Source organism: Chiloscyllium plagiosum, unplaced genomic scaffold, assembly GCF_037043375.1.
Source record: "Chiloscyllium plagiosum isolate Xiang-an unplaced genomic scaffold, Cpla_swu_hap1 HiC_scaffold_39, whole genome shotgun sequence".
Classification (NCBI taxonomy): Eukaryota; Metazoa; Chordata; class Chondrichthyes; order Orectolobiformes; family Hemiscylliidae; genus Chiloscyllium; species Chiloscyllium plagiosum.
The window spans coordinates 5,031,208-5,049,570 of NW_028270177.1; the positions used below are offsets into that span (position 1 = coordinate 5,031,208).

At 45.9% G+C, this 18,363-nt stretch overlaps 1 protein-coding gene across 5 annotated transcripts in view; it reads left to right on the forward strand.

Moving 5' to 3' along the window:
• Positions 1–11,886: 11,886 nt before the first annotated feature.
• morf4l1 (mortality factor 4 like 1) overlaps positions 11,887–18,363 on the forward strand; it is a 73,835-nt gene continuing 67,358 nt past the window's right edge. For 2 of the 5 annotated variants that reach the window (XM_087981322.1, XM_043677128.2), the window contains exons 1-2: positions 11,887–12,042; positions 17,095–17,141. In XM_087981322.1, coding sequence (XP_087837448.1) covers positions 12,003–12,042; positions 17,095–17,141 — 87 coding nt within the window. In that variant the 5' untranslated portion in view covers positions 11,887–12,002. Of the gene's footprint in view, positions 12,043–12,144; positions 12,226–12,855; positions 12,944–17,094; positions 17,142–18,363 lie in introns of those variants that run through there. The other 3 variants (XM_087981324.1, XM_087981325.1, XM_087981323.1) reach the window with 3 other exon arrangements.

The following is an 18,363-nucleotide window of genomic DNA, read 5'->3' on the forward strand; positions in this document are numbered from 1 at the left end:
GCTTTAGGGAACATCTCAGAGACACCCGCATCAATCAACCAAATCGCCCAGTGGCTCAACATTTCAACTCCCCCTCCCACTCTGCCGAGGATATGGAGGTCCTGGGCCTCCTCCACCGCCGCTCCCTCACCACCAGACGCCTGGAGGAAGAACGCCTCATCTTCCGCCTCGGAACACTTCAACCCCAGGGCATCAATGTGGATTTCAACAGTTTCCTCATTTCCCCTTCCCCCACCTCATCCTAGTTTCTAACCTCCAGCAACTCGACTTGTCCGGACTTGTCCGACCTGCCCAGCTCCTTTTCCACCTATCCACTCCACCCTCTCTTCCCTGACCTATCACCTTCATCTCCTTCCCCACTGACCTATTGTACTCTATGCTACTCTCTCCCCACCCCCACCCTCCTCTAGCTTATCTCTCCATGCTTCAGGCTCTCTGCCTTTATTCCTGGTGAAGGGCTTTTGCCCGAAACGTCGATTTTGCCTGTCCTCGGATGCTGCCTGAATTGCTGTGCTCTTCCAGCACCACTGATCCAGCATCCGTATCTAACCTGACACTGTATTGCAAACTCTCACAGTCAGGGTGACTGTGAAGAAGGTGGAGGAGCACACACCAGTCGATCGGACGGTGTTTGTGAAGAAGATTTTGCTGGAGTGCTGTGGGTTTGAAGCAGTGGACGTGTACTGCCTGCAGGATTTCCCTGCGGCAGGCTATTTCGATGTGACCATCAGGAGCGTGAAGAATTGCGAGCAGCTCCTGAAGGTCTTCAAGGAGAAGGAAGGGGAACCTCTGTTCTCCATCTTGTCGGCGGTCCCGTTGTGTGTGCTTCCTGCGCAGAGGAGTCGGGTTGTTACAATCCAGATGTACAACCCTCACGTCCCAGCAGCAGATGTCCTGACCTTCTTGAGAAGATACGTCCAGGTCGAGGGAGAGAGAGTACCGATGTGATCGATCCTTTCGGGATCTGGACCAGCAAACGACAGGTCAGGGTAACCCTGAGGGCCGATGCCAGTGGGAACATCCTCCACCCACCCTCCAGCTTTGCCATCGGAGGGAGCAGAGGTTACCTGACATACACAGGGCAGCCAAAAGTGTGCCGAACCTGTGGGAGGTCAGGTCACATGGCGGATTGTAAGGTGACCGTCTGCCGAAACTGCAAGCAGGAAGGCCACCCGACCAAGGACTGTAAGGAGGCCAAGAACTGTAATCTGTGCGGAGAGGCGGGCCACATGTCCAAGGCCTGCCCAAGACGAGGGGCTGCCACCTACGCACAGAAGGCCGGAGGTGGCAACATGAGCCGTGGACCGCCTAAGACCAGCAAGGTACCACAAAACAGCACGGGAACGGTGTCTGGAGGCACCCAGAAGGAAGGGCAGGCTGTAGCGGAGCAGACGGCAGACAGCGGGGAGGTGCAGCAGCCGATCCAAGCTCCTTCAGGACAGACGGAGGAAATGAAAGGGAAGGGATCAAAGGAGGCAGAGGATTGGATTACTGTGAAAAGCAGGAAGAGGAAACCTCCCAAAGCCATCCAGCGAGGGGGGAAGTGACACCTACACGGCGAGGATACAGGCAGCTCTTCCGACGGTGAGTACGGGCGCAAGGAGGGTCGTCATCAGAGGAAGAGACAGAGCTCCGCGGGGAAAAAGGAGGGCAGCCGTGGGGAAAAAGGAAAAAAGACGATCCCTCTGAGGGGATGGGTAAAGGCCTCTCCCCACCCGGTGAGAACCAAGAGGTACCCACCGGCCCACAGCTCCAGGTAACTGGGAGCAGCGGTCCTGTGACAGCCCCGCTGTCAGATGGAGAAGTGGACTATGCGGACCCTGGGCCCGACCCGAAGACACCAGAGCGGGGAAATGGCTTCAGCTTGGAGCCGGACAGCTACCTCAGCCCTGAGAGGTCCAGCAGTTTGCCGTCACCATGGGGATGCACACAGTTACCCCAGAGGGGCAAGACCAGCAACAAATGGACAGTGTCAACCTTGTAAACTGTTAAAATGGGGTTAAAAATTGCCAGCATCAATGTGCGTAGCATCAAATCGGCTACGCGATGTGTTTCTACGATGGCCTTCCTGGCCAACGTTAAAGCCGACGTCCTGTTTCTGCAGGAGTGTGGGATACCGCACCTCAGCAGCTACAGGAGATGGTCGAGCTTGTGGGCCCATGGGCCGTCAGTTGGGCGGGGGGCAACGATAGCCGCGCCTCCGGCCTGGGTATCCTGTTGCGAGGAGGCAACTTCACCATCTCCGAGGTTAAGGAGGTTGAGGGCAGGCACCTCCTCGTCGCCGATGTCATGTACAGGAATGCTCCCCTGAGACTGATTAATGTGTACGCCCCAGTGGGTAAGGGTGAACGGTTGGCCGTCCTGCAGCAGCTTCCACTGTTGCTGGCTACGTCCAGGCCGGTCATTCTGGCCGGAGACTTCAACTGTATCATTGATGCAGATGGACGATCCGGCGGAGGGGACAGTAAACTGGACGCCACGTCCAGAGCCCTGATGGACACGGTAAAAGATGCCAAGCTGCACGACGTCTTCAGCACCCCTGCAGACGGAGCGCAGCGTAGATACATCTGGTCACGGGCAGACGGGTCTATCCGCTCAAGGATAGATTACCTGTTTGTGTCCCGAACGCTCTTGGTCAGATCCACCGACATCAAGCCGGTGTTCTTTTCTGACCACTGCCTCCTGCTGGCCGACTGTCACCTACAGGACGAGCAGCGGGCTGGTAAGGGAACGTGGAAGCTGAACACAAAGCTGTTGACCCCGGGAACATCAAGAGGTTCTTCATCCTCAAAGGTGTTCAGGAGGCGAGAGAGAGGTGGGGAAAACTGTCCCAGCTCCAGGAAAGTAGGCAGAACCTGCTCCTGCTGCAGACGATGGGGGTGGATGTCATGGAGGACCTCAAGGAGGTGAAGGGCCAGCAAGCCTCGCACTTTGCCTCAGAGGCCTCCAAGATAATCTTCCGGTCCAGAGTCCGCTCGGTGGAGCAGGACGAGACGTGCTCATGTTTCATCTTCCAGAAGGTGCACAAAGAGAGCTCCGTGCTCAGCAGCATGAAGGAAGAAGATGGCTCGATAACGTCATCTCAGGCTGACGTCATGAGGATCAGTAAATCCTTCTATGCCAGTCTGTATGACGTGAAGCCGACCGACAGCGCGGCCTCCCAGTAGTTCCTGTCCTCTATCACGGAGGTCTTAGACGACAGAACACGGGCGAGGCTGGTCCAGCCGCTATCTCTGGACGAGCTGACCAAGGCCCTCAAGTCCTTCGAAAAGAATAAAACTCCCGGAAGCGACGGCTTACCGGTCGAGCTCTATTCCGCTCTGTGGGACTTGATTGGCCAGGACCTGCTGGAGGTGTATGTCAGTATGCTTCGGGCAGGTACCATGAGCGAATCCATGAGGAAAGGCATCATCACCCTCATCTACAAGCGAAAGGGGGAGAGGGAGGAACTCAAAAATTGGAGACCAATCTCACTATTGAATGCAGATTACAAAATTCTGTCAAAGGTAATCGCCAACCGGGTCAGGTCTGCTCTTGGGTCTGTGATTCACCCTGACCAAACCTGTGCTGTGCCGGGCAGGAAGATCGCTGAGAGTCTCGCACTCCTCAGGGATACGATCGCCTACGTGTAAGGTCAGAGGGTTGGACACCTGCCTGATCAGCCTGGACCAGGAGAAAGCCTTTGACAGGATATCACACAGGTATATGAGAGATGTTCTCTCCAAAATGGGCTTTGGGGAGGGAATCTGCAATTGGATCAGACTGCTCTACACCAACATTGTCAGTGCAGTCTCAATCAATGGGTGGGAATCAGATAGCTTCCCAGTCAGATCTGCAGTCAGGCAGGGCTGCCCTCTCTCTCCTGCCTTGTTTGTGTGCTGCATAGAGCCATTTGCCGAGTCCATCAGGAAGGATGCGAGCCTGAGAGGGGTGACTATTCCTGGCAGCGGGGGCCTGCAAGTTAAGGCCTCCCTGCACATGGATGACGTTGCCGTTTTCTGCTCGGATCTGCTGTCCATGCGCAGACTCATGTGCATATGTGACCAGTTCGAACGGGCCTCGGGGGCCAAGGTAAACTGAGGCAAGAGCGAGGCCATGCTCTTCGGGAACTGGGCCGACCAATCCTCGATCCCCTTCACCATCAGGACCGACCACCTGAAGGTGCTGGGTATTTGGTTCGGGGGAGCTGGGGCGTGCGCCAAGTCTTGGAAGGAGCGTATCAGCAAAGTGAGGCAAAAACTGGGCAGATGGAAACTACGGTCACTCTCCATCACGTGGAAAAAACCTGGTCATCAGGTGTGAGGCACTGTCATTGCTATTTTACGTGGCACAGGTCTGGCCTAGTCCCAGAACCTGTGCCGCTGCAGTCACCCGGGCCATCTTCCAGTTTATATGGAGGTCAAAGATGGACCGGGTCCGAAGGGACTCGCTGTAGAAAGATTTGGGCAACGGGGGAAAAAATACACCCAATGCCACCCTCACCCTGATGGCCACCTTCGTGTGTGGCTGCATCAAGCTGTGCGTGGACCCCCAGTACGCAAACACCAAGTGTCACTACGTACTGAGGTTCTACCTGTCCCCGGTGTTGCGAAGGATGGGCCTGGCCTCGCTGCTGTGGAACGCTCCGAGTAGAGTCATAGAGATGTACAGCATGGAAACAAACCCTTCGGTCCAACCCGTCCATGCCGACCAGATATCCCAACCCAATCTAGTCCTACTTGCCAGCACCCGGCCCATATCCCTCCAAACCCTTCCTATTCATATACCCATCCAAATGCCTCTTAAATGTTGCAATTGTACCAGCCTCCACCACATCCTCTGGCAGCTCATTCCATAAACCTACCACCCTCTGCGTGAAAAAGTTGCCCCTTAGGTCTCTTTAATATATTTCCCCTCTCATCCTAAACCTGTGCCCTCTATTTCTGGACTCCCTGACCCCAGGGAAAAGACTTTGCCTATTTATCCTATCCATGCCCCTCATAATTTTGTAAACCTCTATAAGCTCACCTCTCAGCCTCCGATGCTCCAGGGAAAACAGCCCTAGCCTGTTCAGCCTCTCCCCGTAGCTCAGATCCTCCAACCCTGGCAACATCCTTGTAAATCTTTTCTGAACCAATTCAAGTTTCACAACATCTTTCCGATAGGAAGGAGACCAGAATTGCACGCAATATTCCAACAGTGGCCTAATCAATGTCCTGTACAGCCGCAACATGACCTCCCAACTCCTGTACTCAATACTCTGACCAATAAAGGAAAGCATACCAAACGCCTTCTTCACTATCCTATCTACCTGCGACTCCACTTTCAAGGAGCTATGAACCTGCACTCCAAGGTCGCTTTGTTCAGCACCACTCCCTAGGACCTTACCATTAAGTGTATAAGTCCTGCTAAGATTTGCTTTTCCAAAATGCAGCACCTCGCATTTATCTGAATTAAACTCCATCTGCCACTTCTCAGCCCATTGGCCCATCTGGTCCAGATCCTGTTGTAATCTGAGGTAACTCTCTTCGCTGTCCACTACACCTCCAATTTTGGTGTCATCTGCAAACTTACTAACTGTACCTCTTATGCTTGCATCCAAATCATTTATGTAAATGACAAAGTAGAGGGCCCAGCACCGATCCTTGTGGCACTCCACTGGTCACAGGCCTCCAGTCTGAAAAACAACCCTCTATCACCACCCTCTGTCTTCTACCTTTGAGCCATTTCTGTATCCAAATGGCTAGTTCTCCCTGTATTCCATGAGGTCTAACCTTGCTAATCATTCTCCCATGGGGAACCTTCTCGAACGCCTTACTGAAGTCCATATAGATCACATCTACTGCTCTGCCCTCATCAATCTTCTTTGTTACTTCTTCAAAAAACTCACTTAAGTTTGTGAGACATGATTTCCCACACACAAAGCCATGTTGACTATCCCTAATCAGTCCTTGCCTTTCCAAATACATGTACATTCTGTCCCTCAGGATTCCCTCCAACAACTTGCCCACCACCGAGGTCAGGCTCACCGGTCTATAGTTCCCTGGCTTGACTTTACCGCCCTTCTTAAACAGTGGCACCACGTTTGCCAACCTCCAGTCTTCCAGCACCTCACCTGTGACTATCATTGACACAAATATCTCAGCAAGAGGCCCAACAATCACTTCTCTAGCTTCCCACAGAGTTCTCGGGTACACCTGATCAGATCCTGGGGATTTATCCACTTTTAACCGTTTCAAGACATCCAGCACTTCCTCCTCTGTAATCTGGACATTTTGCAAGATGTTACCATCTATTTCCCTACAGTCTATATCTTCCATATCCTTTTCCACAGTAAATACTGATGCAAAATATTTATTTAGTATCTCCCCCATTTTCTGTGGCTCCACACAAAGGCCGTCTTGCTGATCTTTGAGGGGCCCTATTCTCTCCCTAGTTACCCTTTTGTTCTTAATATATTTGTAAAACCCCTTTGGATTCTCCTCAATTCTATTTGCCAAAGCTACCTCATGTCCCCGTTTTGCCCTCCTGATTTCCCTTTTGAGTATACTCCTACTTTCTTTATACTCTTCTTAGGATTCACTCGATCTATCCTGTCTATACCTGACATTTGTGTCCTTCTTTTTCTTGATCAAACCCTCAATTTCTTTAGTCATCCCGCATTCCCTATACCTACCAGCCTTTCCTTTCACCCTGACAGGAATATACTTTCTCTGGATTCTCGTTATCTCATTTCTGAAGGCTTCCCATTTTCCAGTCATCCCTTTACCTATGAACATCTGCTTCCAATCAGCTTTTGAAAGTTCTTGCCTAATACCGTGAAAATTGGCCTTTCTCCAATTTAGAACTTCAACTTTTAGATCTGGTCTATCCTTTTCCATCAGTATTTTAAAACGAGTAGAATTATGGTCACTGGCCCCAAAGTGCTCCCCCACTGATACCTCAGTCACCTGCCCTGCCTTATTTCCCAAGAGTAGGTCAAGTTTTGCACCTTGTCTAGTAGGTACATCCACATACTGAATCAGAAAATTGTCTTGTCCGCACTTAAGAAATTCCTCTCCATCTAAACCTTTAACACTATGGCAGTCCCAGTCGATGTTTGGAAAGTTAAAATCCCCTACCATAACTACCCTATTATTCTTCCAGATAGCTGAGATCTCCTTACAAGTTTGTTTGTCAATTTCCCTCTGACTATTGGGGGGTCTATAATACAATCCCAATAAGGTGAACATCCTTTTCTTATTTCTCAGTTCCACCCAAATAACTTCCCTGGATGTATTTCTGGGAATATCCTCCCTCAGCACAGCTGTAATGCTATCCCTTACCAAAAATCCCACTTCCCGTCCTCTTTTGCCTCCCTTTCTATCCTTCCTGTAGCATTTGTATCCTGGAACATTCAGCTGCCAGTCCAGCCCATCTCTGAGCCATGTTTCCGTAATTGCTATAATATCCCAGTCCCATGTTCCAAACCATGCCCTGAGTTCAACTATCTTCCCTGTTAGGCCCCTTGCATTGAAATAAATGCAGTTTAATTTATTAGTCCTACTTTGTCCCTGCCTGCCCTGACTGATTGACTCACTTCTGTTCTCAGCTGTACCCGTCTCAGATCGATCTCTTTCCTCACTATCTCCCTGGGTCCCATCTCCCACCTTACTAGATTAAATCCTCCCAAGCAGTTCTAGCAATTTTCCCTGCCAGTATATTAGTCCCCTTCCAATTTAGGTGCAATCCGTTGGACTGTTCCGTATCACCTGTCCTTCGTGGAGAAGTTTATGAAGAAAAACACCTTTGACCACAAGTCCATCAGGAAGTGGTCAGCACGTGGTGTCCTTGAGACCCTTCGGGAAAAGGAGAGGGCGGATCCTATCGAGTAGTTCCCTGAGCAGACTGTCAAAGCCATTTGGTAGAATGTTTCATTGCTAGAACTTTCCAACAAGTACCAAGACATGGCTTGGCTGGTGGTGAGAAGGGCTCTGCCTGTGAGATCCTTTATGCACGCCCGGAATCTCAGCCGCACCGCACGCTGCCCTTGAAGTGGCTGTGGGGGGAACGAGACTGTCATACACCTCCTTCTGGAATGTGCCTACGCGGAAGAAGTGTGGAGAGGAATGCCGAGGTTCATCCCAAGCAGCGCCGTGACGCTGGACTCCGTGCTCTACGGTCTGTTCCCCGGGACGCACACCAAGACGAACATCAACTGTGCCTGGAGGATCATCAACTCGATGAAGGACGCTCTCTGGATGGTCTGAAACCTGTTGATCTTCCAGCTGAAGGAGCTGACCCTGACTGAGTGTTGCAGATTGGCACATTCCAAGGTCCAGGACTACGTGTTGAGAAACGTGCTGAAGCCTGGGGCAGCTGCCGCCAAGGCGCGCTGGGGGAAGACCACCGTGTAACGTCTGCCTGCCTAAGCACAGGGGTCCGATGCAATAAGGGGGCTCCGGTGACCCCCGTGCTAAATATGTAATCGTACAGACCTGTATATATGAATGATTTCTCTGTCTCTGTATACCAAGAAATGGAATGTTTACGGATGTATGGCATGACCAATTGTACAGATCATCAAAATATTTTATGAATAAAGTATATTTTTTAAATTAAAAAAAGCATTGCAAACTTGAAGAAGTGCTGCATTTTTAAAGATACTGTCTTTCCCTTAAGATATTAAACAGGGGTAATACAAGCAGATGTAACATCTCCAGCCGCACAATTTTGAATCTGCTTCAGTGGCTCGAGGCATTTTTCCCATCTGTTAATTCAATATGTTCACATGTAATGTTCATTTTTCAAGATTGAGAGAGTAGGACCTCTCAAAGATCAGCAAGGTGGCCTTTGTGTGGAGCTGCAGAAAATGGGGGAGATACTAAATGAGTATTTTGCATCAGTATTTCCTGTGGAAAAGGACATGGAAGATATAGAATGTAGGGAAATAGATGATAACATCGTGAAAAATGTCCATATTACAGAGGAGGAAGAGCTTCCATGCTGTACATCTCTATGACTCTATGACCTGATCAGGTGTATTTGAATCAGCATCATTGGCTAAAGGCATTTTTCCCATCTGTTGATTCAATATATTCAAGTGTAATGTTCATTTTTCAAGATTGAGCCAGGACTGCCTGCAGTTTATTTCCATGTATAACTCCAACACTTCCTTCATGGGATATGCACAAAGCTACACTTTCCCAGCAGGAGGTCACAATTAACAGCCAGGAAATATAACTCCTGGCTAATGTTCCTTTCACTTATTCTCTTAAATTCACTGATAGAAAATCACCTTAGACCATATTAGAGTGAGAGGAGATTTGTGGTGGAGAGTGATACTAACAGAATGGGTTCAATTCCTGCACCAGCTGAGGTTACCATGAAAGTCCTGCCTTCTCAACCTCATCTCTTGCCTATCGTGTGGTGACCTTCAGGTTAAACCCCCACCATTTGTCTCGAATGAGACAGTAGCTCTATAAACTTCTGAGATAATGATCATTTTTCCTTTGCCTTTACATTTCTCTTGGGAGAAAGACCAGGAACCAGAGAACAGCAGCAGGATGGCAATTGGCTAGATGAAAATAGACATTTGGTGTTACACAGAGAACTGTTGTAATTTGAAACACATTGAAAGTAAATCGGGAGTAGATTTTTATTTATTATTTCATGGGATGTGCGAATCATTGGGTAGGCTGGCATGTATTGTCCATTACTTATTGTTTCCATTTCAGGGGATAGATTGACAGTCAATACCCATTACACCCAGTTATTTGTCAACACCTCTTCATGCCCTACTTCTTTGAATGAATCCAATCCATTCTTAGTTTCTTCATCTCAGTCATATCTGTTACAACCTCTGTGGATGGGGGAGGGGGGACAGTGGGTGAGCTCTGATCTGTCTTCGTTTGTCCTCAACAGAGGAATCTGCCCCTCCCCCAATGTGGTTGACAGGACCGTAAACTGTGCCCAACCCAATATCCCACACCTCTACACTCACCCCTTCCCGTCGCTCCCAGAATAATGTTAAAAATGACACAACACCAGGTTATAGTCCAACAAGTTTATTTGGAAGTACTAGCTTTCGGAGCGCTGCTCCTTCATCAGCTGGTTGTGGAGTATTTATTGCAAAAGTTTACAGTCTGATGTAACTGAAATTATATATTGACAAAGACCTGGATTGTTTGTTAAATCTGTCATCTTTCAGAATGCTTTCAGCTTCCAGCCAAAACATATTAAAACAGGCATCCCCTGCGATCAAGCCCTATGCATACACAGGATCTGTTCAGATGATGAGGAACGTGACGAGCACTTGGAAGTATTTAAGGATGCCCTCATAAGAATGGGGTACGATGCTCAACTCATCAACCGTCAGTTCCTACGTGCCATAGCGAGAAACTGTAATGACCTCCTCAGGAGACAGACATGAGTCTTCGTTGTCCAGTACTTCCCAGCAGCCGAGAAACTATGCCTCGTTCTTCGCAGCCTGCAACACATTATCAATGAGAGTGAGCACCTCGTCAAGACCTTCCCCACACCTCCAAGTCTCGCCTTTAAACAACCACCAAACCTCAAACAGATCATTGTTTGCAGCAAACTGCATGGCTTTCAGGACAACACCATACAATCTTGTCACGGTCACGCTGCAAGACGTGTCAGAGTGTCAACACGGATACCACCATTACACGTGGGGGCACCTCCCACCATGTACGTGGTAGGTACTCATGTGACTCAGCCAATGTTATCTATCTCATACACTGCAGGCAAGGATGCCCTTAGGCTTGGTACATTGATGAGACTGAGCAGAGGCTACGGCACAACAATCAACTGACAGGAGTGTTCCCTCCCAGTTGGAGAACACTTCAGCTGTCCAGGACATTCGACCTCAGATCTGCAGATGACCATCATCCAAGGCGGACTTTGAGACAGGCAACAATGCAAAGTGGCTGAGCGGAGGCTGATAGCCAAATTCGGTACCCATGGGGATGACCTCAATTGGGATCTTGGGGTTGTGTCACACTACAAGTGACCCCACTGCACTACACACACACACACCCCTACAGACCCATACACTCATGCAGACTCTCTCATACACAAGCTCTCTCTCAAACACTCACACATACACTCCCACACTCACAAAAACTTATACCCATTTGCACTCACTTACACATATAAACAAACAGTCTCTCACAGACACTAATACCCCACATTCTCCCTACACACACATCCGTGCGTGCGCACACACATGTATAAGTTTAAGTCTGTGGGCGAAATTTCTACTTGCAGAATTACATTTATTTTGCTCAAAAACTGCATGACTCCATGTAAGATTCTTTAAATTCCCTTTTTAGACTAGAACCAGTTTGAACATTGGGGCACAGACAGCCTCATACAGGGCACCTCACACCTTCAATGCATCATTTGGGCCAACACGGCACCTATTGTTAAGATTAGATTCCACATCAGATGAGATTCCCTATAGTGCGGAAACAGACCCTTCGACCCAACAAGTCCACACTGACCCTCTGAAGAGCAACCTACCCAGACCCATTCCCTGACATTTATCCCTGACTAATCCACCTAACACTACAAGCAATTTCGCATAGACAATTCACCTAACCTGCACATCTTTGGACTTAAAAGTTAAAGTTCACTTGAGAATGTAACTTTAAGAAAGTTCTGAAATTTACTTATGAAAGAACTGAAACCAACATGTCCATTCTGAAAGATGACAGACTTAACAACAATCCAGATATTTTTCAATATATAATTTCAGTTACATCACAGTGTAAATTTTGCAGGTGTGTGCAGGTTGCATACTACAATTCCCGGCGTGCCATGCGATGACAGCGCGGTGCAGTGGAGTGGTAATCGCGTCGTGACGTAGTGCAGTGACGTGACGACACTTCCCCTCCCCCACCCCACCCGGCGCGTCGTGTTGCTCGGCGGCCGTGCGAGAGCGGACCGGGCCGCGATTATGGTGCGGAGACCGAGGGGCAGCACAGGCGCTCGGATTTAGCACGGAGAGACGGTTTGACTTGATGGCTCCGAAACCGGACCCTAGACCCAAATTTCAGGAAGGTGAGGCCCCGCGGGGACAGGGCGATGGGGACGAAGAGGAGGGGGAACAATGGCGCCGGGGCCTGGCTCCTTTCCTTCCCCCACCCACCCCTTAGTGCGCATGCGTGGATGGCACCCTCCCTGGGCACCAAGAGCTTTGCAGGCGCCTCAGTGGAGATTTTGCAGCTGGTTAGACTTCTGGATGTAAGCACATTGTACTCGTTCTTTATCCTTTGTAGCATTTAATTTGCGCAGAGTAAAGTTGCGCAGAATGTTTCTGCCGCCAGATTCTATGTGCGTGTGTTGTTTTTTCATGTAATCCTGCAATACTCTTAGTCGATCTTGACCGCTTCCTCCCCCCCCGCCCCACCACCAACAACGTTTTCAGCTAAAGTCAGATTTGTGTCATTTTTGCCTTTGATTTCAATGGAGCAAGTTTGCATTGGTAGTGACAACTTTGCAACGACTTGCTCTGTATGCACAATGCAACGAAGCATTCATTGCAGTGCACTTTCCAAGGTTGTCAAAAGAATTGCTTCATTGGCCGTGCCCTTTTCCAGATGCGTGAGGAGGAGGTAAGTCAGCCAGCCAGCCTAGTTTAAACATGCTTTGCATTGCTTTATTTGCTGAAATCATCTTGTTTTTTCTTGAAGCAAAAGAGAGTTTGCTCCTTTCTGTCTTTGAATGCTTTGTCCATGTGTTCTTCCTGGAAGGAAATTTGGAATTCCTGGACTTCACATGTTTAGTGAAACTGTCCAACCTCAGTTGTAACATGATAAATCATAAATCATAAACAGGAAGGCATAATATATTCTTTTGTTGTTTGACTGCTAGATGGAAAGTGGTGGCAAGGCAACATTTTAGTCTGGATTTTGCTTCTGTGCTCTAGCTGTGCCTACATTGGCAAACAGTTAACCATAAGGTGAGAAAATGAAGTAAACTTTGGAAATACATAGCAAGTCCATGAGCAGCGGCAAAGATAGCTTAATATTTTGGGTGTAGACTCTGTCAGAACTGCTCTGACAGAGTCTGCATCTGAAAATGCCTGTACTTTCTTTTTTTTTCAGGTGCTGGTGAACTTGCTGTCTAGATAAAACAGAATATGCTGGAATCATTCAGCATCTGTGGAGAGAGGTAGGTAGGGTTAATGTTTCAGGTCAATTTTGGTCAATCTTGAAAGCATTTGATTTTACCTTTTCTACAACTAAATGTGTCATTGTTTGGATTGTACTTGAGTTGTGTACATGAAGACTGAGGTTAAGGCAGATAGGAAACTGAAATATGACAAAGCTACCACTCCATTAGGGTAAAGTTGTGATTGGTTTACATGGAAAGTTATTATAACTGCATTCATAGGAATTTTTGAGGGAAGAAGTTGCTATGATGGAAAATGCAATAAGGAAATTAGATATTGAAATGGATCATTACATTGATGTAGTGCCTTTCATTGTCTTAGCAATCTTGAGTGTAGTTAATATTGCCATTTAGGTTAGATTATGTTCCCTACAGTGTGGAAACAGACCCTCGGCCCAACAAGTCCACACCGACCCTCCACAGAACAACCTACCCAGACCCATTCACCAACTCCCTACTAATGCACTTATCAATGTGGGCAACTTAACATGGCCAATTCACCTGACCTGCACATCTTATGGGAGGAAACTGGAGCACCAGAAACCCACACAGACACAGAGAATGTGCAAACTCCACGCAGTCACCCGAGGCTGCACTCTAACCTGGGTCCCTGGCTGTGCAAGGCAGCAGTGCTAACCACTGAGCCACTGTGATGCCCAACATGGCTGCCAAATTGCAGGAGCAGAACTTGAGTAGGCCGCATTGACAAAGTGGTTAAAATGTAATTGGGATCCTTGACTTATAAAAATAAATATACAGTGTATCAAAGCAAGGAAATTATGATTAATCTTTTGAATAAAACATTGATTTAGTTTCAATTTGTGTATTGTCTGGTTCTGGGTGCTAGACTCTGAAGGATGGGATGACCTTTGTAGGGTTGCAGAAATGATTCATGGGAATGTTCCAAGAGATTGTGTGGAAAGTGGGACTTGTTCTCTTGGAAAAGAGAAGATTAAGACGAGATTTGATAGAGATGCTCAAAATCGTGAGGAGTTTCTTGAGAGAGAAACTTGGTAGAAAAATAGAATCAAAGGGTGCAATTGTGGGTGAATAGCAAAAAGAATTTAAGGTGATGTAATATATTTCTTTGCATGAGTGCAAAGGAATTGGAATGTATTACTTGAGAGACTGTGAAGACTGGATTCAGTTATGATTTTCAAAGGCAGTTGGAATGGGCAAGAAGACTGAAAAAACAGGTACTGCTTGAATGGACAGAGCTTGGAGGTCTTGGTGGTGCAGAAGGATTCTGGGGGCCTGGTATGTGATATGCAGAAAGTTATGTGAGTATAGCAGATGAAGCCATGTGGAGTACTATGTATAGTTTTGAGAAAACATACTTGCTTCAGAAAAGATTCACTTGACTCATTGCTGGGATGAAAGGCTTATCCTATAAAGAAGGGTTGAACAGATTATGCCTTATCACTTGGAGTTTAGAATGAGGTGATCTTATTGAAATACATAAGATGATGAGTGGACTGGATAAATTCGATATTGGGAGTATATTTCCTCTTGTCGGGAAGACTAAAACTAGGGGACTCAGTTTGAGTAAAATGTCTCTGTTTTGAGACAGTGATGAGGAGAAATTTTTTTTTCTGATGCTAGTCAGTCTATGAAATTCTCTTTTCCAGAAGGTATTGGAGGGTTGGTTCTTTAACTTGATTCAATGCTGAGTTAAATCTTTCTATAGACATGAATTAAAGGCTTTTGGGGGCAGGCAGGTAAGTGGAGCTGAGACCACAATCAGATCAGCCAGGTCTTATTGCATTGTGGGGATTTTATTTTTAAAAAGTCTTTATGGAATGTGGACATGACTGGAAATGTGTGTTTATTGCCCATCTCCAATTGCTGAGAGGGCATTAACATTGCTTAGGGTCTTCAGGCACATTTCCTTGCCCGAAGAACATAGTGTACCAAATGAGTTTTTATGACAATTGACAGTGGCTACATGGTCATTAGGCTAGCTTTTTCATTGCATTTTCTTCTTGAATTCAAATTTCATCTGTCATGATGAGATTCAAGCCCACATATCTAGAATATTAGCCTAAGGTTCTAGATTGCTAGCTCGGTCACATTACTGTTTCACTATCAACTACTTAAGTAGACCTGAAGGGCCAAATGACAAACTCCTGTTCCTATGGTTGTTGCTGAAGAGAAGATATTTGCAATACTGTGAGGAAAGGGTATGGAAACATCTGGCTCTGTTGTTATTTGTGCAGGGGGCCAACAGAGATATGGTGGGCTGCTTGGCTGCTTCCTCTAACCATTCAGATTCAAATTTGTGTGCAGCAACAACCCGCAAACACATGAATAACCTATAGTGATATTGATTGAGGACACAGAGAATTCCTCTTTTAAAACAATAACTTGACAGCACAGATGGGATCTTGGTTTAACATCTCATTTTAAAATGGCAACTGAGTGCAGCTATGACATTCTTACTTGGATATGAGCTCTGTGAGCCAGCGTGAACACTCGAGGATTACTTACAGATGGGGAGCTTAGGAAGATATATGGATGAATGGACAATAGTTTACATTACTTGAGAGAAATGGTCACTGCTGTATTTGTGTGCGAGGGAAAGGCAATCGTTTAGTTTTGAACTGAAATATTTGGTGTGCTGAATCAAATTAATCTTTCCTCCGGCCCTTTTTCTTCTAAGTCCTCCTCTCATCTTTCTTTCTCCTTCACTGCTGGTCCTCCTGGCTGTGCAGCTCTTTAGCTGGAAGACGTTTGCAGCTTGTGGTGTGCATTGGTAGCACCTATGTTGCTGAGCCTGTTATGGTGCTTTTTGAGTGACCACTGGTTCAGCATTTTGAATCTCTGAATCAGTATATAACTGCTGTTTCTTGAACTCTGTAGAATGTCATTTCCTGATCAATATATATCCCTGAACCAGCATCACTTTAAAAAGAAATCAGATGATCTGGGAGTTAATCATTGTTTGTGGAACCTAAATCCATACAACTTGACTGCAGTATCTCTTGCATTACAATAATGACAGCACTGCATAAAGTTCTTCATTTTCTGTAAATCATTTTGAAACATCCTGAGGTTATACAAAGTGCTATTTAGTTTTCTCTTTGTAATGATTCAGTTCTCAATTGAAATGATTCAAACATTCTGATTTGATTTTCCGTACTAAGTTTCACTTTGTAACGCTACAAACAGTTTCACTTTGTTTGTTGGTACTTAAGTGCCGTTGACTATGTTTACATAACAAACGAGTGAGTGAAGACTCATTAGACTCTGAATCCTGGGATGAGGGGTTGTCCTGAGGAAAGATTGAGGTAAAAACAATGACTGCAGATGCTGGAAACCAGATTTTGGATTAGTGGTTTGAAAGGGCACAGCAGTTCAGATTGTTTGTATAAACATTTGGAGAGAATGGATGGTTGATCTTATTGAAAAATAAGATTGAGGGGGCTTGTCAGACTGCAAGGAGGGTGATCCCTCTTGAGGGGCAGCCTAGAACTAGGGGGCGCTGTTTAAAGTTTTCAGCTGGTGCAGTGTACAGGTGCTCTCCCCACTCTTTGTTGCCCCCCGCAATGATAGTAGAATGTGATCAATTACCAGCAATTGATTGGGTGTTTCTGTAAAACAATTCAAGTTTGCACTTATTGAGTATTAATAATATAGCACAGGCAAAGTTATTTGCATGATTTTCATTACAATCAATTAAAGCTGAGGCGCTAGAGAAACTCAGTAAGTCTGGCAGCATCTTTGAAGAGAGAAAGAGAACTAATGTTTCAAGTCCAAATGACGCACTTTTTTTGGGACAGAAGAAAGGTGGAAAAGTCTTATAACATTGTAATAAATTGGAGTCCAAAGTGTATTTTTCCAAAAAGATTGGGATAAGATAATTTTGAACATTTCAATGTAATTGCGCTTGAGATTGAATGTTAACAGTGCTGTATGACTCACTTTTCTTTATTTTACCAGGTGAACGTGTCTTGTGTTTCCACGGGCCATTGCTTTATGAGGCAAAGGTACGTGATCCAGAAGCTCTCTTATTCTGAAGAGTTTTTCTGCTTAGTTGAATGGAATTTTATTTTAATGACCAAATTACCTTTAGTCTGTTCTCTTGGTCACAAAAACATCTGTTCAATGAAAACAGCTCTAAAAAACAATTTGAAATGTAATAGTGTCTGATCAATATGCTGTGTTATAGAGACATTAAAATCAGAAAATTGCTGAAAATACACAGCAGATTCATTGTATTGAGGTGAGAGATAAGAAATGTTTCAATTATGGATTCATCAGAACTGAAACTAGCCTGCTTACATTTACAATTTTATCTGTTGGGCAGCATGTATAACTTCTTCTAACTTTGTACTGCCTGTGGAGCTATTTTTATTGAAAAACTTAGATTTCTTTGTCACTTAAGAGTATTCCAATTTTTTTGAGGCAAACTAGAAGTACTAGTTAGTTGTTTCTGGACTTGAGTTGCATGAGGACAAAAGAATTCTGATTTTTGTATCCTAGTTTTGGACCCCTACACAAATCTTGATTTCAAATGAATAAGGAGAACAGTGTGTTTGCAATTCAGGCTGAATGATCATATTGTTAGAGAGCTTCTCTGAACTACTATTTAAAAAGAGAGAAAGATGAGAATGGTTATCATTTGAGGTGGAGCAAAACCTTGAGGTAAGAGGGGGATGCTAATCAGGCAAGTTTTGTTCTCCTACCCTGTACAGAGTGCAAGGTGCTAGAACAGCATGTTCACATTTGATTTAAGAATTTAAACTTGCTGGTGAGATTTGGGCTTTATAAGAATTAAAATTTGACAGTGACTTTAAAAAAAAGCCTTTGAAACAAAAGCCCATTGAAGTTATGTTCTGCTGTTAAGGGAATTCTTTTTAATGCAGGAAGCAATAGTGAGGCCAAATATCACAGATGAAGGAAATTAAAGGTAAAAACACCAAATAAGAGATGGTAATTACTGACTTGAGAGAATTATATCTTTGAAGATTTGAATTATGGGACAATAAAGAATTATACATCTGGAGAAGATAATCTTCATTTATGCTGGAAGGAGATTTGAAGTGAATAGTGTGCCAGCATCTGAAAAATTAATTGGAGGACATTAATTGTCAATGAGTTCAGAGGAAATTGATGCAGAGGAACTGAACAGAAGTGAGAACCAACCTTGAGCCTCTGGAATGATAAAAGAATCGTTAGATACTGGAAAGGAAATAAGGCTACAATGAA